General features: G+C 34.1%; 1 protein-coding gene across 2 annotated transcripts; it reads left to right on the forward strand.

Annotated features, from left to right (window-relative positions):
• Nucleotides 1-1,538: 1,538 nt before the first annotated feature.
• LOC133287690 (protein HUA2-LIKE 2-like) lies at nucleotides 1,539-17,406 on the forward strand. Of its 2 annotated transcripts, XM_061485348.1 has the most exons (12): nucleotides 1,539-2,001; nucleotides 2,550-2,626; nucleotides 8,388-10,460; nucleotides 11,475-11,925; nucleotides 14,475-14,583; nucleotides 14,729-14,841; nucleotides 15,142-15,329; nucleotides 15,421-15,862; nucleotides 15,979-16,411; nucleotides 16,570-16,737; nucleotides 16,866-16,920; nucleotides 17,051-17,406. In XM_061485348.1, exons 1-11 carry the CDS (start codon nucleotides 1,885-1,887, stop codon nucleotides 16,889-16,891), a joined length of 4,197 nt encoding a protein of 1,398 aa, XP_061341332.1. In that variant the 5' UTR covers nucleotides 1,539-1,884; the 3' UTR covers nucleotides 16,892-16,920; nucleotides 17,051-17,406. The 2 variants fall into 2 exon arrangements, with proteins under 2 accessions (XP_061341332.1, XP_061341331.1); XM_061485347.1 differs by having other exon boundaries at nucleotides 16,866-17,406.
• Nucleotides 17,407-24,750: the final 7,344 nt, after the last annotated feature.

Here is a 24,750-nt window from a genome sequence, read left to right on the forward strand (position 1 = left end):
TCATAATGAAAAAATTATTATAACTTTAAAATAAATTATAATTACAAAAATATCTTTATTTTCATCTTTAAATGATGTCATTTTAGATTTAATTTAAATAATTTATCGCAAAAAAAACAAACCCAAAAACAAAAGAAAAGAATTTGAGTAAATCCACTACGCTCTCATATACTTTATTCGTCTTAATTTTTCCACTAAATGGTCTTTTTTCTTTTAATAAATCAATACAATTTGATCACTTGAAAACATATGGAACAGTGACCAGGGTCACTGTTCCGATTCTTATTTCCTTAAATGTCACGTCAACAGTGTAATTTATCAGTCTGCCACGAAGGCAAGTTCGTCCAAAGTAGTAGCGAATTATGTATGATGATGTGTCACGTTTCTGATGAACACGTAGTTCGTTAATGACACAAGCGAACTCTGCAGCATTAAATGCTGACACGCAGGAGAAGTTCGCTTGAGGACAAAGCGAACTATGTGTGACAGTTTCATACAATTTGTTTGTTCCTTTTTATTGCACGAATTTCGAGGGAAGACAATGAGAAATTTGTTTGTTCTTTTTGTTGCACAGATTTCAAGGAAAAACAATGAGAAATATAATTGTTTTCAAGAGATAATATTACTGAATGTACTACTAGTACATTGAATCATGCCCATCAGCGAACAAAAAAGATATTATGTGAAAGGAAAAAAAAAGGAACAAGCAAAATGTTTTCTCTCAAAATTCGTGCCAAAAAAGGAACAAGCAAATAATCTGGAACACCCAGTTCGCTGAGGATAGCAGCGAACTCTGCACATGTGTCAGCATTAAATGCAACAAAGTTTGCCTGTGTCAGAAGCGAACTCTGACACCACCAGGAAGCTAACACATCAGCATACAAGTTCGCTACTGCTCTGAGCGAACTTACTCTCGTGGCAGTTTGGTAAAATTGTTTTTTGGCGTGGCATTTAGGTAAATTTGTCTTGGAACAGTGACACAATAGTCACTGTTCCAAAATATATCTTAAAATCCCATTCTGCAGGAACAATGACCAAAATGTCACTGTTCACCAACTTTTTTACCTAAATGCCCCGCGAACAGTGTTATTTCCCAATCTGCCACGGGGCAAGTTCGCTACCCGATGTAGCGAACTCGGTTTGCTGACGTGTCACATTTTTAGTGGATACCAAGTTCGCTACATGGGGTAGCGAACTTCATATCTTTTTTTTTTACTTGGTACTTGTTAATCATTAGAAATGTGACACGTCAGCAAACCGAGTTCCCTACTCGCTGTAGCGAACTTGCCTCCGTGACAGATTGAGGAATAACACTGTTTACGTGATATTTAGGTAAAAAAATTGATAAAAAGTGATATTTTGGCCAGTGTTTCCATTTTGCAATCATTTCCTTTTTTTATTTTTTTAAAAAACTTTTCCCTCGTTAAAATCAGCGATGCCAGTTTAACCTCTCTTTTTTATAATGCTGAAATTTAGGTTTACGTCAGCCACGTGACCGGAGTTAAGGAAAGCACGGGCGCACGTTAGTCCAGTTCACGGAGTATGACAACTATGACTTCATACTGTGTTGTGTGCGCACCCTAGGCAACGCAAGCAGCTTCCACCTCACCTACCCTGCTCATGTCTTTCTCTGTGAAACCATTTCTTCCACTTTCTCTAAAACTCTTCAACCTCTTCTATTAGGGTTTCTTCCCCACTTGCCTCCTCCATTTTATTTTATTTTATTTTATTTTATTGATTTTTATGTGAGTTTCAATGCCTGCAATTTTGTCAGCTAAATCAGTAGCGTGCCAAGCGTTTCCGATTATTGAGCGAGTTTGGCTGTTCGATTCAGCAGCACAAATCGCTCCCTATCATTTGAATTAGCTGCGTTGGGTTCCTTTCATGGCGCCTAGCCGCAGAAAGGGCGGTAGGAAAGCCGCCGCCGCGGCTTGCCGCCAATGGAAGGTCGGCGATCTTGTGCTTGCGAAAGTTAAGGGGTTTCCTGCTTGGCCTGCCACGGTAAGAGTTGCTTGCTAATTTCTAGTTAAAATTTGTGTGTTTTTTGGGTTGATTATGCTGTCTAGATTAACACCCTATTAATTGCATGTTATATTATTTGGTTTAGTCTAAAGGGTTTCCTGGTATTAATTGGGTTTGTTGATGTTGTTTTTTTTTTTTTAATTAAAAGTTATTGGGTTGGGTTTGACCTTGATTATCCAGTTTCCCTTACCTTAAGTTTGCGCTATCATAGTTTGTTATTACATGAATGTGGGCTTTAATTAAATGATAATCTTATAGAGATATTTAATGCATAACTGGAGGGGCCCCTACAGGCTACAGGCTTCCAAAATTTGAGTAGGAACAGCGATTAGAGACCATAGGCTTAAATAATTTGGAGCTGGGACTAGAGACCATGTTGGGATTTTAGGTGCCTTGCATTTTCTATGGTCATATATATACCTTATATGTTTGTTTTGGCCACTTTTTATTTTAATTTTATTTTTCTTTTTTTCGGTTGTATGTTATGGAGATTTTAGTTGGCTGATTAAGTTCTTTTGGTGGGGCAGGTAAGTGAGCCAGAGAAGTGGGGTTACTCTACTGATTGGAAGAAAGTGCTTGTTTACTTCTTTGGGACCCAACAAATGTACGCATTCAAATCCATGTCTCCTTTATTTGAACTGCTGCTAGTATGCCTACGGCAATAGTGTGTTGTATAACTTCAGGAGTCAAATGTTCATGTTAAATTTTCAAAACCAAGGGTACTTGAAGCCTAGTTATAGTAGATATATGATATCGTTAATCTGATGTTGTTTGGCCTAGGGATATCATGCTAGTAGTAAGGTTTGATTGTGGTATTCTCGTTGATATGTCAATGATTTGGTATTTTCTGGAAAGTTATTAGAGGTTGGGGTGTTAGTAAATAATTTTCCTTCTATAAGCCATTCTTTGTAGGAGACCTTGATTATGAAGTTATAAATATTATTGTATTCATAGGTCAAGGTGGCGTTCTTTTTGCGTGCGCAGTTGGATTATTTGAGAGTACATTGTCTATTTCAAATTTTCAATGTATTTTTAGCAAGGTAAAACTCGATGGTTTCGATCATCATAGTCCACTTGTGATGATAATGCTTGTTGATGACATGCTTATTTTCAGCTAGCTTGCCCTTAATGGCTTGCATATATTATGGTTGTAATGTAACCACATCTAGAAGATTTTTGTTCTGTGATAGGTTTTCTCAGTAGTTTTGGGTTGATGATAGTAGTTGTTAAGAACCAATTCAACCTAAAAGTTCAAGTTGTTGGTTGAATTGAAGCTATATTAATGATTTTATATTTCTTTAACACAGTCCCTTAACACGAGAGCCCATTGGGCTTGAAGGGTGGATGATGCATGAGCTCCAGCCTACCTGTGTTAAGAAACTCCCCAATATTTAATTATTTTATTAATAGAATGGGGGCTCAAGCTGTTGGGTGAGGCTATATTAATGATTTTATATTTCTCTAACAGTAGTTATGAATTTTGTGCTTATATGAGGTTTTACCTTTAGGGCATGGTTTTTGTTATGAGATTCGACCGTACATGTTTGATTATTTTAGTGTCTATTTTAGTGTCTATTTTAGGTGGTTAGTTTTTGGTTTATGTATGCAGAGAAGGGAGAAAAAAAGTGAATGCCGGCAGTTCTTATCTCAGTTATTGAATATTTTTTTGGATAGTGTTGGCATATTTTGCGTACTTGATTTTGGATAGTGTTGATAAAAAAATTACTTAGGCATATGTAATTATCAACACGTAATAAGTTTTACTTTTACTGTCCTAGTTTGACTGTTTTACCTATCTTTACTCTGTTACTGATTTACTGTATCTCTTCTCCTGTTACTGTTACTTAGTTACAAGTGCGATTATAGTTGTTGTAACTGACTTGTGGCTGTCACTTATCTTCTGACTCTATATAAAGAGCATACCCATGTATCTGATGGATAATGAAAATATACAATAGTTCAGAACCTTCTCTCTCTTCTCTTTCCCTCATTTCCCCTTACTTTCCATTATGTTCTTGATGGTATCAGAGCTCTCTCTAAGGGCCTGATACAAATCTCGCAAGTATGTCTTTCTCATTGTCCCAGTCCTTGCAATTGAAACGAGAAATGGTGACAAAGAACAAGACTCCATTGCTTTTCAACCATCAGATGTCTGTTAAACTCACAAAGAGAAACTATCTCCTATGGAATCAGATATTGGAGCCTGTCATTACTTCCCACCAACTTCATCCCTTTCTCGTTAACCCTAAAATCCCTCTACAGTATGAGTTTGAGCAGAACCGAATCGATGAGATCGTGAATCCAGCTTACATTGAATGGCTACGACAGGATTAGATGCTCCTTTTGTGGTTACTGTCCACAATCTCTGAAGATATATTGAATGCAATACTTGGAGTTCACCACGCATGTGAAGCCTGGGAGCAGATTCACAAACTCTTTCATAAAGGCACGACAACTGAGATTTGAGCTTTGCACCACCAAGAAAGGTGGCATATCGGTGGCGGAGTATCTTCGACACATCAAAACCTTGTGTGAGGAGCTTAGAGCCATCAAAAGTCCAGTTCCATCAGATGAACAAATAGAGTTGATTCTCGATGGACTTCCACCTGAATTTAATGCTTTCGTCTTGATGGACCCAATGCGATTTGTGTGCCAAATTTGCCAAACATATTGACATCAATTTCATGGCACATTTGATTCCTCAAACCTTTTTGATTCAAATGTGGAATCAAATATGCACTGTTAACATGCTCTCTGTATTCCACTTATAAGTACAATTCTGCATTGGTGATCTTTCAACTAGTCCAGTTTGATCTGTGTGTTCTCTCATGAAGCATGGTTTTATACTGTAAAGAAATTAAATGAAAATCACACTGTTGTTTTCTATTTAGGATTTCAGCTATAAGATTCAACCTTGTCCCTTGAGATTCACATAATAATTTTGTCTTCTATCTCATTGATACCATTGTCGTCATTGTCTTAAACCTACATGATTCCTCTTTGTCCATGGTGTCAAAGAATGGAATCCAGGAAAATAACCTGGAAGCTTACTTCTATTTTCCATCATGTGTGGCATTGCAGGGGAATGGTTATTTTTCATATGTGGAGAAAATATTAGCCTTGGTGGAATTCTAGTTGCAGAAGTGATTGTCTTTATAGTTTGAAATCTCAAAGTTTAGCCAAATGAACATTGTCAATATCCTGCAAAAAATTTGGTGCTTTTATTGGATAGAAATGCTTTGGATATTGGATCCCAAGTCAGGCTTTGTGATTCAAAATGCTTATGTCCCAAATGTTTTGGTTTCTGCTTGGTTCTTTATCTCCTTTTTGTCTGTAACAATTTTCCTGCTTGTTCTACAAGTTCGATCATAGATTTAGCTAATCTTTTGTTGTGTGTCCTATTCTCGGGTAGAGTGGAGTTCAATTTGATACCCCAAAAAGAATATGAATTTTACATTTTTTTTTTATAATTTTTAGAACATGGCACCCGCAAATAATTTTTTCTCACTATGGCCCCCCTCATCCTTCCTCTACCTCTGTCCCTGCCTATTCTTAAGCTTATAAAAACTAATTTGGTACTTCTCTGATTCATTATTGGTTGATGTCCCAGGAAGTTATAAACTGGTTGAACATGCACTGAGAATATACTAATATAGCCATCTTGGTGTTTGTGCAGCTCTGATACGAGAATATTGACATGTTTCCATTGTTAGTTTTGCTTTCTTCAGCTGAAGTGCTAGATTATTAAGTGGGTTTTAATTCATATGTTGGTTGAGATCCTCATAACCTATTGTGTCTTGTATTTTGAAGTGGAGGATTGTTTATGTAATTTGGGAATTGCTAGTTCTTTTTTAATTATTTTAAATAAATAAGAGGTTGAGTTTTGAAACAGTGGTAAGGTTGCTTCTTTGTGATCGGAAGGTAACGGGTTTGAGTTTAAGAAACAGTCTCTTTGCGAAAATGCAGGGTTAAGACTACATGTAATTGACCCTCACCCCTAGTCCCTACCCTTGCAGAGTCAGGGAGCCTTTGTGCACTGGGTTTTCCCTTTAAATATCAAATAAGATTTGGATGATGAATGTTCTGGAATAATTTTCCTATTTTTGATGAGGGGCAAACGATCTATATATATGTAAACGAGATTAACATCAGACATTCTCCTATAATGAAGGAGAACATATAAAGGTGACAGATTTCTACCTAATTAATGATAGTTGTCAAATATAAATAAGGAGAGATTATACAGATGATAATTAAGGAAACAAATGCAGATTATATGTCTACAAATCAGACAAGATATCGCAACACTCCCCCTCAAGCTGATGAGTGAATGTTCTTTAGTCGCAGCTTGCTAATTAGCTCCTGAAACTTCTGAGTGGGAAGGCCTTTAGTATGTACATGTGCTATTGGATCTTCTGGTCGAATATATAGGAGATTAAATATGCCATATACTAACTTCTCTTTTATAAAATCCCTATCAATCTCCACATGCTTTGTATGATCATACTGAACCGTATTATGTCCAATGTTGATTGCTTACTTGTTATCACAACACAAATTCATTGACTTTCTTCTCTTAATTCCCAAATCATCCAGAATTATCTTTAACCACAGTAACTCACAAATTACAAGAGCTATAGTTTTGAACTCTGCCTTTGCATTTGATGAGGGGCAAACGATCTATATATATGTAAACGAGATTAACATCAGACATTCTCCTATAATGAAGAAGAACATATAAAGGTGACAGATTTCTACCTAATTAATGATAGTTGTCAAATATAAATAAGGAGAGATTATACAGATGATAATTAAGGAAACAAATGCAGATTATATGTCTTCAAATCAGACAAGATATCGCAACACTCCCCCTCAAGCTGATGAGTGAATGTTCTTTAGTCGCAGCTTGCTAATTAGCTCCTGAAACTTCTGAGTGGGAAGGCCTTTAGTATGTACATGTGCTATTGGATCTTCTGGTCGAATATATAGGAGATTAAATATGCCATATACTAACTTCTCTTTTATAAAATCCCTATCAATCTCCACATGCTTTGTATGATCATACTGAACCGGATTATGTCCAATGTTGATTGCTTACTTGTTATCACAACACAAATTCATTGACTTTCTTCTCTTAATTCCCAAATCATCCAGAATTATCTTTAACCACAGTAACTCACAAATTACAAGAGCTATAGTTTTGAACTCTGCCTTTGCATTTGATCTTGTCTTCTGTAAATAATTTTTGCCATCCAGCCATTCAGAAACTCCCAAATTTCGCAACTCTGAAGTTGGAGTATTTGTTTTGGAAGGCTCTGAGAGAGTGGGCTGTGGTGGGGAGGTATTTTCCAAGATTTGAGACATGTTATGTGATAATGGGTGGTGATGAAGGCCTTGGGTTTTGACAAAAGGAAGGACAATTGCGCCAGAGCCCCTATAAGAGCTCTCATAATGTGAACGATATAGGTTCTTCTGAAATAATTTTCTTATATTTGATTCAGGGCAAACTTCTTATAACAACAGACATTCTTCTATAATTAAGGAGAATTGATAACTACAGTTAAGGTGACAGTTTTCTACTTAATGATAGTCGATAAATAGAAATAAGGAAAGAATATTCAGATAATATTAAGGAAATAAATATGAAACAAATGCAGACAATATCTCTTCAAATCAGAGAAGATATTGCAACATGATTGGCTATGATTGAACAAAGTGTGATGTGATTGAATGTTGATTGAATACTACATTCATACTTGATAAGTGGAGGAAGTGATTTACACCAACTTGAAGGGAAAGGAAGGATATTAACTAGAGGTGTTGAATTTTGAATTTCTATTCCTGTTTGGATGATTTGATTGAACGAATATGCATGGTTTGAATAAGTTTTATTTTTAAGCTTGTAAAGGGCTAATTCAATACAAAAGTTTAAGCTGTTAGGTGAAGGCACATTAATGGTTTTTATATTACATTTATCTAACAAGCTCCCACACACAAGAGCTCATTGGATTTGAATGGTAGGTAATGCACTGGCCAACCTACCTGTGCTAAGAAAGTCCACAATATTTAATTATTTAGTAATAGAATGGGGACTGTGAGAATCGAACTTGTGAGGCTTTGATACCATGTAAAGTGTCATTTTAATCCAAAAACTTAAGCTTATTGGTAAAGACACATTAATGATTTTTATATTTTATATATTATTCCTCTAACAAGCTAACTGCATTTGCCTTACCTAAGACTTTTTACAACTGTATAGCAATGTCGAAACTCCCTCTTAGCATTTAGTTGTTTACCCATGTACAAGTCTGAAATTTATTCAGCTCGCAAGTTATCTTTGTTTGAAATGGTATTTTGTTCTGCAGAGCTTTCTGCAATCCTGCCGATATTGAAGCATTTACTGAAGAGAAGAAACAGTCTCTTGTCAAACGTCAAGGAAGGGGTGCTGATTTTGTTCGTGCAGTAAAGGAGATTATTGAAAGTTATGAAAAATTAAAGAGAGAGACCCAAGTTGATGAAACTTGCTCTAGTGGTGAAGTTGCTAATGCAAATGTCTCAAAGCCACTTGATCCATCTGCCAACTTAGGGTTAAAGGATCAGTTGGATGCTCCTTTGACGCATAAATCTTCAAATTCTGTGACTGACAGACCTGAGCTAGTTTGTGCAGCTGAGGATGACTCAGCTGTTGCACTGAGGGACAAATCTTATAAAAACGAGGCATCATTGGAGGAACCTACTGATATTACTGTTGTGTCTGCAACTGTAAAATCACCCTTACCAGCAAATTCCTCTTCTCTGAAAAGATCTACAGACTTACACCTGGAGGAGGTCTATGTAACACACATAAATGTACCAGTTCAAAGTTCTAGATGCTCATCACAGGTCCAAAACTCTGTTGCACCTTATAGTGATGGTGGAAATACTGGTGGCAATATTGCTGGCAACATATCTGCTGATGCAGTTCAAAATGTGTCTATAAGAAGGAATAAACGTATCAGGATATCACCTGATCTTTTTGGCTGTGATGATACTGATTCATCTGCATTTACCTCAAATGTTAGCATGGAGGACAATGGTTCTTCTGAAATTGTTACAATCGACTCTGATGCCATTAGCCTAAATGAAGGAAGTACAATAGATTCTAATTTTAAACTTGAACACCCTGAGACTATTGAGTGCCCCAAAGGTGAAGTTGAGTTAAACAAGGGCCTTGATCTTGAAATAAAGGCTGTCATCAATAAGAAGAAAAGAAAACTAATCAGGAAGAAGGTAAATAATGATGCTGCAAAGCCAACCATTAGACAAGAGGAGGAGGCTGGTGTTCAGAATGGCAGTCAAAGTTCGCAGAATATGTATGCAAATTCAAAAGAGCGATTCTCTGACCAAGATGGAGATGAACACTTGCCTCTGTTGAAGCGAGCCAGAGTTAGAATGGGTAAATCATCTTCCATAGAGGCAGAACTCAATAGCATTGTACAAGTTCAAGAGAAGAGCTGTAAGGAAGATATTATTGACTCACCACAACAGATAATCACATCCTCAAATTGTGAAAATGGTACCCTTGCTGATGGAGACATATCAACGTTGAATGGAGCTTTGGTTGACATTTGTCCTGTTAAGTTATTAGCTCCATGTTCTGAAAATGGGTCTCTGATTTGTAAAATTAAGAAAGACCAAATGTTTGGCTGCCCTCTGGATGGTGAAGCTGCTTTACCTCCATCTAAACGCCTCCACCGTGCTTTAGAAGCTATGTCTGCAAATGCTGCAGAAGAAGGTCAAGATTGCATGGACTCATCATCCTTTATAATGACATCAAGTGGTAAAGGCTGTGTGTCTGCCATCAAGAGATATCCTGGTAAGGCCATTAATGATCCAGGGGGTAATGATTTAGAACTGCAAGGGTTGGATTCTTGGGGCATTGATTGTTCTCATTTCAGGGTGTATAGTTTCTCAACCCATTCAAATCTAATGATTTCAACAGAAAATAATTTATCTACAGAAGTGGATAAACAGTTGACCAAGTTCCAACAACATGAAACTGGCAAGGATGTCATTCCAGGTGCTAGACAGCAAGTTGGTAAGGATCTTAGTGATTCTTTGTTTTGTGAGCCTGCTAAAATAGATTCCCAAATTCAGTTACAGGAAAAAAATTCTCCTAATCTTGATGTGAAATGTTGTGAAGTTGGAAGCAATCAAGATTCACCTGGTCCATTATTGCAACCAAATGATGATGACAATATTAAACCTGCAAACCATTCAAATGCATTTGATACATTAGACCATGATGGAGTAACTCTTGATCCCGTGGCAGGAGCCAATGAAAGTGGTAAATTGTCACCTCAAAATATTATTAACATGCCTCAGAATGTTGTTGTTGTTTGTGAGGATACTCCAAGCTTGAAGCGAACAGTTGGTGACAGCAGCAAAATTAATGACAAGTAAGCTTATTCTTTTGCTTGCTACAGTTACTAGTTTCTGACAGCCCAATTACTAGGAGCAAAAGAGAAAAAATAAAGAAAAAATGAACTGTTTTTACTGCCAGTTTTTTTTTTTTTTAAAGTACTTTTTTTTGTCATTTTTTTAAAGAAAGAAGTTAGTCTTGGGAAACTAAAAATTCAGCTTGAGAAAAGCTCTAGAGAAGCTGTTTTCAGCCTATTCTAAAAGCTTAGATTTTTGGTTTCACAAAATTGCTCATCTTAATGTGCAATATGTTATAGTGTTAGGCCTTCAAAAAATTCTTGCCTTCCCCTCTTGTTATGATTAACATTGTTCAGTTTAGAATTTTACCGGATGACCATATGCTTTCCTAATTTGGACCATACCGGTGAAAGTAGTTGTGTTTTCCAACCTAAACACTGATAGTTACAGGCGCTGATTAAGGAAAAAGAAAAAGAAATGTGGAATGGAGGTAAAGACCTCCTGACTGCCCTGAAACTAAGAACAGGAATGGAGGTTGACCTCCTTACACAGGAAAAACAAAAAAAGAAACAGAGAAGAGAATAGTGCCCTCTCAGAAAGAATTTGACCCCTAAGGTATACTACAATCCAAAAGATTTTCATGCCTTATTAGTTTTCCTCTCCTTTATGTCACTCTTTATTGTCTTCCCTCATCAATTTCCACACGTGCCCAGAATACTCCACATCCCCCTCTCCATTCGTTGGTTACCACCTGTCCAGTTTGTTCTTTTCTCTGTTTCTACTTGGCTGCTTGCTCATTTGGCATAACTCTCTTAGTTAAATTCATCACCCCTTCTGTTATACCCACATTTTATTGGGGTTTATTGTTCAATTAGTGGGGGTCAGTTTGGTGGAATTGTACAGGATAAACATATATTTAAATCAATATTTTGAAGATAATTTACACGAAAAGAGAACTATTGTTCAATGAACGTGATCTGCTGCATTTCTTTGTATTCAAGAAAGCTCATTAGTAAGTATTCTTTCTTTTTCAGGCATGAGGTTGTGAAAGAGGTAAACATTAAAGGACTAGAGGAGGATATGAATTCTATTTCAATATCCAATGATTGTTCAGGTGAGAAGGGTACTTTGGGCATTCTGTCAAGCCCATCCTTGACTGATGGGGGAGTTTGCCGTCCACAAGGTTCACCTCCAAATACATCAGTTTGCAATGTTTCTACATCAGACAGTAGTAATATCCTTCAAAATGGAAGTTGTAGCCCTGATGTACACCAAAAGAACACTTTATCCGGTCCTATTGATGGATGGAAAGATGGGACTGTGGAAAATCAACAATCAAGATCTATGGGCAAGTCAACAGAAGCAGGACATGCTGCTTTGTTGTACTTTGAAGCAATGCTTGGGACATTGACTAGGACAAAGGAAAGTATTGGTCGAGCAACACGTATAGCTATAGACTGTGTGAAGTTTGGCATTGCTACTAAGGTATTATGATGGTCATTTTTTAATTTTTATTTTCTTCCCCCTACCTCTGTTGAAAATGTATAATCATTGAGTTGTGAATACTTAATTACTTTTGAGCTGGCACATGCATCTGTTTAGGATATATTTACTTTTTAAAAATTTGGGACCAATATGTTATTTGTGGAATAAAATTAGGGAATTATATTGTAGTATTGTACTAGCTTTCATAGTCAAGGGATATATCCAATCTATGCTTCTTGAGATCACATAGTTTTGTCTTTCAAATTTGTTAGCTTTCTTGATTTTGATTTACAAATTTATATTGATCAATGACCTGATGCACCTTTTCTTCGTCGCTACTTATGGTATTAAGTGGAGTGAGCTCATGCATTTTAAATTTGCCATCTGCATTTATTATTACCAATAAATAAAAGGAAATTGCAGAATCTCAGTGAGGTAAATGGGAAAAAAAATTTAGTTTTTTCTGTATAAAACATAGGTCTGTTTGATTGTGTTTTGGTTTTTTTGTTCTTAAAACTGTTTTGTAGAATAGTTATGTAAACAAGTGTTTTCTGTGTTTTTTTTGTTTTGAAAGTTAAAAGTCAAAACACAAAATAAAAACAACTCAAACATGTTCTCTAAATTTGATTCTAAAAAAACAAAAGTTACATTTTTTTATTTTTTTTTACAAAACAGGCCTTATCAAACGGGTTTTTTTTTTTGTTCTGAAAACCAAAAAACTGTGTTTAGACCAAAACCAAAACACAATCAAACAGACCTATGTTTTATACAGAAAAAACTTAATGGGGCTTCAACTATGATGGAATGATGGGTTACTGGTATGAGTATTGAGCATGGGAACAAGTTTGATGTCTCATTTGCCCTTGTTCTTCAGGATGACATGCATTATAATTTAGAATTTGGAAACTTTTGTCAGTTTGTGTGATATTAACTATAGTGTCTAGGTAGAATTTGGATTTCTTTTGGAGGGAACATTTGGTTTTTGTTAGAAATATAATATAAATATAAAAACTATTCATCTGTCTTCACCTAACAATTTAAGCTTTCGGGTAGAATGGGTTGCTTTATATGGTATTGGAGCCTTTATGACCATGTGGTCTAGAGTTCAATCCTTGTCGTCCCCATTCTTCTAATAAATATTTTATATTGTGGAATTGTGGAATTGTGGAATTTCTTAGTATGGATAGGTGAGTCTATTCATTATCTACCCTTCAAGCTGAACGAGCTTAGGGGCATGTTAGAAATATAATATAAAATATAAAAACTAGCCATCTGTCTTCACTTGACCGTTTAAGCCTTTGAATTGAATTGATTTTTTACAGTTTTTGTGATCGACAATTTAGAGGCAAGTTCAGTAGTCCAGTTTGGATCTTGAAGATTGTATCATGCCTGTTGTTGAGACCTTAGAATACTATGGTTTTTTAAAAGAATAAATTCCATGCTTGTATTGAGATTAAGCTGCCATTTCTTTTGGGCCAGCCTTTTTTATTCTTTGCTTATTAGATTTTTTCTTGGTCATTAGTCAGCTTGCTCTTCATTTGGGCATTTAAGTAAAATAGAGGGCATGTGTTTGTCCGTGTCTGTATAGGAGAGGTTAGAGGGTTAAGTTCTTGGGAAATCATTATAAACTCACAAGTATAGGTCGATGATTATTCCTGGTAAATGGTTAACGTCAAATTCACATAATCAAAGTTATATGGTCTGGAAAATAATGAGACATTATACATGCTGAAACTTGTTCTTTTGGTTTGTGAGAGCACACTTCTCAAAAGGTTTTATCACTTTTGTAGTTCTGTGTACTATTTGAGAATTAAAACAAACTGATCTCATCTATACTATATTGAAAAAAGAATCCCCCATTTTTTTATTTTTGGGAGGGAGTTTACATTTTTGTCAACTTTCTGGAAATGCTGAATATTTGTTTTTACCATAACTAAAGAGAGAGGGGGCAAACTTATCATTAGAAATTAAGCAGAAAGGATCAAATGGCTACTAATAATTACTTCTGCTTTTGTTGAACTCACGTGCAAATTATTATTTTTGTTACACTTTAAAGTTATATTACTGACTTCAACTAGTTTGGGATAAAGGTGATGTTGTTATATATATTACACTTTAAAATCAGCTTACATTCAGTTCTATAATAAGATTTTAAAAAAAATTGTGCCAGATTTTCTCTTTCCAGTTTACACCTGTATAGATGGTGCCTCTTCAGGTGTAGAGAAATCCACTAAGATCAATCATGTAGCTTTTATTGTTCTTGTAGAAGTGGGAATAAAAGAGTGCATCATATGTATAAATCAGGTTGAAAACTTTTGGCATCCCAGTCTCACAGAGGAACTTGATTTAATTTATTTGTCTGAGTATAACTATGTAGTTTGCACATGTATGTTTTAATTTAAATCTTCTAGACCCTTGTGGCCCATTTCATTTACTTTGCAGTTATTTCCTATACAAAATTGTTGCACCTTCCTTATCAAAGCTTATCATGTCTTTTTTTGATGATATATGCATTTTTTGGGGGGTTGTGCTGTGGGGGTGTATTCTAGGTGGTGGAAATTCTTGTCCACAATCTGGAAACTCTGTCAAGCCTGCATCGGAGGGTGGATCTGTTTTTTCTTATTGATTCTATTGCTCAATGTTCGCGAGGTTTGAAAGGTAATTGTTTATCACTTGGTGTTTCTTGAATCTTGCTGACAAAAAGAAAAGAGAATATAAGCATGTGTTTCTGTTGATCTCGAAAACATATCAGATTATATTCAATTAGTATCTATTGATGTTGAAAATATATCTAATTTTCCAGGAGATGTTGGTGGAGTATATCTATCTTCTATGCAAGCAGTCCTGCCACGCCTATTGTCTGCTGCTGCTCCTGCTGGTAATACTGCACAAGAAAATCGAAGGCTGTGTCTTAAGGCAAGTTGATGAAGTTTTCTCTTTACTGAAGTTAAAACATATTTGCTCTTTAGTCTTTTCTTACATCTTTTCTTTTTTCGTTTTTTTTTTTTTTGCGTCGTTATTCTTGTTAACCTTTCTGTCATGAACCAATTCTCTGAAAAGTTTAAACTGCAAAGACATTGAATGGTTTGGGCTTAAAATGTGGACAATGCATGATACCATGTCATGCACCAACTATATTAAAAGCTTGAGGTGTTAGGTGAAGGCACATGGATTATTTAATGTTACATCTCTAACACTTTGCTCTCAATTATGTAGGTTTTAAGGCTGTGGTTGGAGAGAAGAATCCTACCAGAACCGATTATTCGCCATCACATCCGGGAACTGGACTCATATAGCAGTTTGCCTTCTGCTGGTGTCTTCTCACGACGTTCATTAAGAACAGAAAGGGCTTTAGATGACCCTGTTAGAGAAATGGAGGGTATGCTTGTTGACGAATATGGAAGGTTTGAATTTGTTGGTATAAAAAGTTTGACTGCATTGTTCTCTGTCATACGTCTGCGAGTGAGTTTACTTAAGTTGCATTTGGTCTTGTAGCAATTCAAGTTTTCAGCTGCCTGGATTTTGCATGCCCCGAATGCTTGAAGATGAAGGGAGTGATTCTGATGGAGGGAACTTTGAGGCTGTCACACCTGAGCATGATTCTGAAACACATGAAGTGCAAGAAACTACTCATGCAACCGAAAAACATAGACACATGTTGGAAGATGTCGATGGTGAGCTTGAAATGGAAGATGTAGCTCCCTCTTTTGATGTTGAATTGAATTCGATTTGTAATGTTGGAGGAGGAAATGCCAGAGAGTTTGAGAAGAATCTTCCTCTATCCTTTACTGCTCCTTTACTACATGATGTGCCACCATCTTCCCCACCCCCACCTCCTCCTCTACCTCCACCCCCACCTCCTACATTGCACCTCAAGTCAGCCACCTCTGATCGATATCACGCTGTAGTTGATTCAAAAGTGTTTACAGATTTACAGGTATGTTTCACAACTTTTACTTGGGGATTTTACATTCAATGGAGTCAGTGGTAGCAAGTGACAACTCATGTTACAAACTTCTTCCTTTCTATTCGGGCTTGGGCTCATATTTGCAGACAGTCAAGGACAACACACTCCATTCTATGGTTCAGCCCTTGGCTGCGCCAAGAAATAGCCAACCTATGAATGATGCAGTGCAGTTTCGAGTCACAGAATGTAGAAACATGCCGAAACCAGATTCTACTTGCTCTTTCAACAGTTTCCCTGTACAACCACCAGAAAATTTCCGGAATTCTGATGGTGTTACTATGCATAATAAAGGTTACTCATTACGGCCACCTCACCGTGTTGCATCCAATCAGTTCTCTTTTGTTCATGGGGAACATCATGTGAAGCCTCTGATGGAGGTTCCACCTCCCCCTTCATACTCCAATAGAGACCACTTTGCCCTGAACATGAAGAGAGAGAACTTCTATAACAATCACGAGAGATTAAAACCTCCTCCATATGATTACCAAGAGAGATGGAGTGTTCCTGCACCTTATTCTGGTAAGATTGTCATAGCTGATGATGCATGTCATTTATTTATTATTTTGTGTGTGTGTGTGTATGTATGGGTGGTGGTGGTGGGGTTGCATGCCTTGGTTTGCTTTGGTTGTGTATTTTCATGTATTAATATATATCTTTCTTGGGATTTCTGCTTCAAGGTCCTCAGCATCATGACAAAGGTATGCCTGCCCCTTATGCTTGTCATCCAAGTGAATCAACTAGATTACCAGGTCATGGGTGGAGATTCCCTTCCCATTCAATGAATTACAGGGACTCCATGCCTTTTAGACCACCCTTTGAAGATGCAATTCCAGTAGCAAACAGAGGTAAGTACCCACTCCGATAACATTTTTCATCTATCATGAGATAAATTTTATGTTTTGATTTGCTTCTTTCCTTTGAATTCTGGGATAATACTTGAAAGTAGTGAAGGTTTAAGATAATTATGTTTCAGGCTCAAGCTTTTGGCGGCCAAGATGAACAAAAATTACCAAGAAATGAAGGCGCTGGTATACTTCTGTCTATTTAGCAGGCCTTTTTAATTGTGCTTCGACTGTGAGTATTATTGTTACTTATTTCACTCATTGAATGTTAAATAGACCGCTTTTTGGTGTGGGTCGTGTCTTTGTCTTTATTTAGGAGAGGAGGTTTTTATTCTATCTTTCTGTACATGCAAAAAAGTATCTCCGGAGAGTTCAGCAGAATCTGCACAGGTTATGGTCATAATCTGCTAGATTTGTATATATGTATTGTAGCCTCTTTCGCAGAATGCAGAGCAGGAAGAGTCATTGTAGAGTTGTTGGAAAGCTGTAACTTATCCAGGTTGTCATGTATCAAATTTTTGTTGTTGCAAATTATATAATTTATTTCATGGAAGCCCTTATAGATGTTAGGCCAATATATTTTAGTTTTTTAAATGGGCTGCATGTTAAAATTGAAAGGAGCCATTGCTGTTGTTGCAAAGGTAATAGATTCGATTAATGCAATTAACCTCTTGCAAACACTAGATGTGACTGTTTATAATTATATATACCCTTTTCGCATCCTGCTCATAGGGGAAGCTTTATACCACCAGGGTTGTTTCTTAATATTTTTTTTTTTTTGGTATAGTAAAATCGTTTTCTTAATATATAAATTTTTTTCCCTCAGTTAACTCTAAGCTGAGTAAGTTGTTTTCGTCCCATTATTTGTTTGCAATCCGTTTAATTCAAACGCAGGTATGTTTGGTATACATGATAAGATTTGATAATATAAGATATACTAGTATAAGATCTGATTGTACAAGTATAATTAAATTTTAATATTATGTAGCATTTGGTATGATATTATATGAGATAATACTAATGTATTGTATATTAGATAGGATAAGAATAAATATTTTTGATAAAAATATCATTTAATAAAAAATTTATATAATTTTTCCGTGTATGTCGTATGATTTTTATAAAAAATCTATCGATCAATATGTTTTAAAAAATATATTAATTTTTGTACAAATATTTTTTTATAATTTTTTATGACTATTATATATTAAATTGAAAATTAATAGGCATAATATCTTATATAAGGTTTTTTTTTTATAAAGTAATGTTTTTAAAATTGTCGCAGTTATTGATCCGATCGAGATACAGAAACTCTGGGTCATTAGTTTAATCAGTGGATCACTGGTTGAATTGCATGATTCAGTGATTACATGTAAATCTATAGTTTATATTAAAAAATAATAAACATACTAAAATAGTTAAAATAATAATATAAATTTTAAATATTTTAATATTAAAAAATAATAAATTACACGTTAGTGTCCAATAAAGGATCAAATAAACATATAATGCTTGTGATAATTGTGTTTAAGGTTCAGTAAACGATATCTCTACCTATAAATTAAATCAAAAATTTTTACATAGTGCATAACTGAGATAATATTAGTGTTGTAGATACATAATTTATGTAAGTTAATAAGCAAAAGATCATTCAAGTATGTCAATTACGAAAGTTTTGGAAAACTTTTTTTTTTTAATAATTTTTTTAAATAAACTTGGCTGAGTCATCGACTTATCGATTTTCACCAAAATCGGCTAGGTCGCACTGGGTCTGATACTTAGTCGATCTAATACGATAACTGACCTGTCAGATAACCGATTCACCGGATTCAGGGTTGACCTGGCTGATCCAGTCCAATTTTTACAATCAGGGGTGTTAACGGGCCGAACCGAGCAGGGCTTTGGTCTTAAAAGGTTAAACCTGTGTCTAAATATGTCAGTTTGACCTAGCCTGTTACCTGTTATGAATATAATTATCGGCTTGTGGCCTGACGTATTTATAAAAAATAAAAGCCTAGTTTAGCCTGTTTTAAAAAAATAAGACAACAAAAATTTATTCAAACAAAATATATGATCTACAGCACTAATAATTTCACAAAGATTCATAATTTCAATGTTTATCCAAAAAGCATAATATAGAACAAAATCATTCAAAAAGTCTGATTAACCAATAAAAAGGGGTTGAGGAGAGAGAGGAGGCTATTATGAATAGTATAAAAATATAAAATAAAAATAAAAACAAGTATACCACGTCAGCCTTTTTATTAAATGAGTTTTTATATAAGTTCAAGTCTGGTTCCAACAATTAATTTTAGACATATATGGTTAGGCCTTCACGAGTCGAGTCAAAGGCTCTTGATTCGTTTAGCACCACTATTTACAAAATTAAGAGCAAGTACATTAAAACATAACCAAATTAAAAATAACATTAGTTTCTACTTATTTTTAATGTCAAAGTGACCAAGAGTATATAGCATTGTTAATATTTTATATATATATATTCCGGATTAGTCTCATAGCCGGCTCAAAGAGTCGAAGCTCGTGGGGATACCGGAGAGAGTCAACTCGTCTCAAAGAGATAATTAGGGTTGGGTGACTCCAAAAAAATAAATAAATAATAAGTCTCTCTTATACACTCAAAAATATGTGGGTCTTATTTTAATTTTTTTTTATATAATGGAATTCACATAAAATTATGAGTGAAACATGAGATATCATATCTCCTGTTGCATAAGAAAATATAATCCCTGTATTTGATACGATTTGGGCAGTAAACCCTGAAAAGTTGTCTCATGAATTTATTCCGTTGTGAATGCGATGCAGCATGTGATTTGATGGCTGGCAATAAAACCTGGCCCTACATAAAAACGCGTGGGGCATTTGTAGCCACTATTTTATTGGAATTTATTGAGGTAGTTGGCATGTTCAACTACACACTGCACAGTTTTCCGTGTCATGGAGGGCAGGACTCCATTTTGACCATTGATTCACTTGTATCCAATGGCTCACATTACTAAAAAATCTGAGCCATTAGATATAAGTGGGATTAACGGACAAGATTAAGAGTGTAACTTACACTGGTGTAAAAAATCTGAGCCATTAGATATAAGTGGGATTAACGGACAAGATTAAGAGTGTAACTTACACTGGTGTAAAATGATCCAAACTCACATATATATATATATATATATATATATATATATATATATATATATATATATATATATATATATATGGGTTTAATGAGTATACGGATGTAAAATTTGGTCTAGTACACTAAGCTCTCCCGCGAGAACACAGTTATAGTAAATATTATAACTATGTTCTCGCGAAAGAACTTAGTGCATTGGACAGTCCAGTCACTTAATTTTCATTTTTTCCTATATATATATATATTTTATTTATCTCATGTTGCATGAAATAATTATGTCAAACAACAGAGACAAGATAATGGAATCTATTTTTTTTTATAAAAAAATAGATCCACTAGTTTGTCTTTGTTGCATGAAATAATTACATCATGCAACATATGATAATTATTTCCATATATATATATATGAGAGGATTTTTTTTATTTCTACAAGTCTTACTCCCTTTCTCAGTTATTGATGGACGAAAATCAACAGTTGTTATTTGTAGTATAATTAATAATAATTAATTAGAATGACTTTCCAAACTACAACCATTAGATAAGCAAAAATTAACGGTTAAGATGAAAAGTAAGACTTATAAGTTTTACTCTGGAGTCAAAATATTCCCCCTTTACACACACACACACACACACATATATGGGTCTATCTAGTGTCCATTCACTAAATATCAGATTTTATCCAGTCATCGTATTATAACTATGTATTTTCGTAAATACATAATTATAATATTAAAGTTGAAATGATTAATCTTTGGTTGTCGGCCGAAGGATACCTTGGGAAACCAAAAAAAAAAAGTTATATTTTTTTCACCTTTTATGTCTGCATACAAGTTTACGAAGAGAAAAAGAAATATAACTTTAACATTATAACTATGTATTCCCAAAAATACATAGTTATAGTATCGTGATTGGACAACCAATTTTCCACATAAATATATATATATATTATAAGATTTATTGTTTCTCGTGTCAAGTGACAGAGCCACTGTAGCAACCTAGCCCATGCCAAAAAAAAATTATTATGGGCGATAGTTATTTAGCCACACTAAAACGTGGCTAATGTTTTGAAAATAAGCCTGCAAACTAGCTACGTTTCTTTAGCCACGTTGAAATCGTGGCTAATTTCTCAAATTTAGCCTAAGCCAAGGCTTCCTACCCCAACGTGGCTCCGTCACTGCTCATGTTATAATAGATAAATTTATCTCCTATACACAAATAAAAATATGTGAGAATCATATTTTCTATTTTTCTCTCTTCTCTTTACATGAACTCATATGGTTTTCACATACTTTTATATGTGTAGGAGATAAAATTATTTTTTAGAACATGAGAACTATTAAACCTTATATATATGTGTCAAGATCATTTTATACCAGTAAAAGTTACACTCTCAATCTTAATCATTGATCCTATTTTATCTAATGACTCTTATTTATTAGATATTTGAACCTTTATATATAAGTAAATCAATGATTCAGATTTGGTGTAAGCCTTCTAATTCTTAAAATATATATATGGGTTGTTATCAAAAAAAAAATATATATATATATATGGGAAAAATGTTTCTGCAGTTAATGTAGATAAGTTATCTGCATTTATTCTCAAAACGACGTCGTTTTGGTATTGAAATCTTAAAAAATTATGAATATAAAGACTATTATAACCCTGAAATAAATTAAAATTACAAAAGCTCCATGATTTTCGCCTCAAAACGACGTCGTATTGGCTTACTGCAGATAAGTTATCTGCAGTAACTGCAGAAAAAGCGAACCCTATATATATATATATATGGGAAATAGTTATCTTATGTCACATAAGATAGTTATCTTATGTTGTATACTCATGAAATCTTGTGTCCATTTTTTTAAAAAAAAAAAATTGTGGGCCCTACAATTTTTTTTCACCCACATGAGATACATATCTTATGTGACATAAGAGTAATAACTATATATATATATATATATATATGATAAATTTATTTCTCCGGTTGCTGGACGTCCAGCAATAAATCTTACACCGTTGATTGAGTATGATTTCTCGCATTTAATATTTTCATTCACCTTTATATGATTATGATCCTCCGAAAACAACTGCAGAGAAGTATATATATATATATATATATATATGTGTGTGTTGATATATTTTTCTTATGTTGTAGAAAAAAACTACCTCATGTTGTAGAAATAAAAGTATAAGTGGGACCCACAGGTAAGAGGAGAGAGAAAAAAGAGTGGTGGGACTCAATCCCTTTTTGTGTGTGTAGGAGAGTTGTTTATCTCATGAAAAATGAGATAAACATAAGAGAGAGGTTATAGTTACAACCTTTTTTTTTACAACCTCTTACAACCAGTGGCGGACCCAGGATATTTTCTTTATGTCTGCACAATTTTTATTTTTTTTATTTTAAAGATCATAATCATGATTCAATTTTTGCTTCCACTTCAAAAGTAAAGCTTTGGTGAATCAACTAAAGTTTTAAGAGAATAATAGATAATGATAATTTTAAAAAAAAATAAACACCAAAAAAAGACATTTGTAAAATGTAGTATAACTATAAGAGTTAATCGATCAAAAACCAACCTTTGTCGATGTCTATTTGATCCAAAGTTGGCCACTTTTGTTTCACAAAAAAACGTGAAAAATTTCGGGAGATTCTCCTCCACTTGATGAAGATTCAATTTCAGGAATGTTGATGTTTATTAAGATTTGGAGCTAATAAGATTTATTAGAAAAAGGAGATAGACAAAGCAATGGGCTAGGGTTTAAACTTTAAACTTTTAATTATAAGGGTTGGTTGGGTTGGACATATTTTTACCTTTTTCCTTTAATCTTCCTATTTCTTTTTTTTTTCTTTTTTTTTTACTTGACTTGAAGCACCCATCTAATGTGAAATTTTGTTTTTCCCCAACTTTGTGTCTGCAAGTGCAGACACTTGCACTAAGGTGTGTCCGCCATTGCTTACAACCATATATCATAACCGTTGATTTCCGCCAATCAACGGTTATGATTTTCGCAAATTAAATTCATTAATTAATTATTAATTCATAATAAAATACAACCGTTGATTGGCGGAAATCTACGGTTATGATATATGGTTGTAAGAGGTTGTAAAAAAAAAGGTTGTAACTATAACCTTCCTCATATATATATATATATATATATAGGGACAGGATATTTTTACACCAGTATAAGAGTTAGAAGTCTTACATTCAATCTAAATCATTGATCCACTTGCATTCAATGGCTCATATTACTAAAAAATTAGAGCCCTTAGATATAAATGGGATCAATGGTCAAGATTGAGAGTGTAACTTACACTAGTGTAAAATGATCCTGACCCATAAATATATATATATATATATATATATATATATATATATATATAGGTAGGATCCTTTGACACCAGTGTCAAATTTGAAATTTGACACCTCATCTGATAGTCGTTAAATCAAAAAAGAGCAACGACTCTGATTTGTAAGCATTTGACACAATTGATCTTTCTTTATCTAACGGCTATCAGATGAGGTGTCAAACTTCAAATCACCGGTGTCAAATTTGAAGTTTGACACCTCATGTAAGAGTCGTTAGATCAAAAAAGATCAACGACTCTGATTTATAAGCATGTGACACCATTGATCTTTTTTGATCTAACGGCTCTCAGATGAGGTGTCAAACTTCAAATTCGACACTGGTGTCAAAGAATCCTACCTCATATATATATATATATATATATATATATATATATATATATATATCACTTTAATTTACTCACTTTAATTTTCGCATCATCTGTTTTTTCTTTTTATAAGGTGGGTCCCAACTTTTCTAAATTCTAAACTTATCCCAAGAAAAAAAAAGTTGAAAGCCCATATATATTTGAAGGGATCTATCAATTAATCTCATGTTGTATAAGATAATTATCTCATGCAACAAATATAAAATTATGGGATCCACTTTTTTTCAAAAATAAAAATAAAAATAATAGACCTCATTATTTTATTTCTGTTGCATAAGATAATTATTTCTCATATTTGAATGGATAAGCATCACAACATATTTCATTTTATTTGAAATTAAAAATAAATGTAATATTACTTTTTAGGAACTTTCTATGCGCTTGAGAGCATGTTCTTTTCATGGGATAATAATGTTTTTCTGACTGTCAGCAAATAAAGAGATGACAGTAAGTCATTAGAATTTGTATCAGATTGTGTGTCTTATTTTTATTATTATATCAAAAAAATTAAATAAAGAGATGACAGTCGGTGATTAATACCAACTGGCTAAAATTGTGCATGTGCGAGTATACCCTTGATATCGTGGTAGATTGAAAACTAGGGTCAGGTTATGTTTATAATTTTTTTTATTTAAAACTCTTATAATTTTAATTATGTATTTCAAAACATACATATATTTAAAAGTATATTCTTTGGTGGGATCGGTTATTTTATTTATTTTTTTTGTCTATCACTCTCTAACACTATTAGATCAGAATCTAAAGGAAAAAGAGAAAGATAAATGTTAATTAAGATTATGATATAATATTCTTTTAAAATAGTAGAAAAAAATAGACAGAAAAAAAGATAAGTTAAATAACCTATCCAATTGGTGTAAACAAAAGTTTACATTTAAGTTAATGTACAATTTTTATGATCTTAATTTCAATATATATAATTTTATTATGAGGGAATATAAATTATTCGGGACATTTCTTTCTTTCGTTTTTGTCATAGGAAAATTAGTTTGAGATATTTTGTTAGGCACCAGAATTTTTAATTTTTGTTTTCATTGGAAATATCTTCTCCATCGACTAATTTTCCCTCGTTGATAGCATTTTTAAAAAACTAATTTCTCACTTTGTCAAG

This window comes from Gastrolobium bilobum, unplaced genomic scaffold (genome assembly GCF_033153095.1).
Source record: "Gastrolobium bilobum isolate Gb01-03AN ecotype WA unplaced genomic scaffold, APGP_CSIRO_Gbil_v1 utg2833, whole genome shotgun sequence".
NCBI lineage: Eukaryota > Viridiplantae > Streptophyta > Magnoliopsida > Fabales > Fabaceae > Gastrolobium > Gastrolobium bilobum.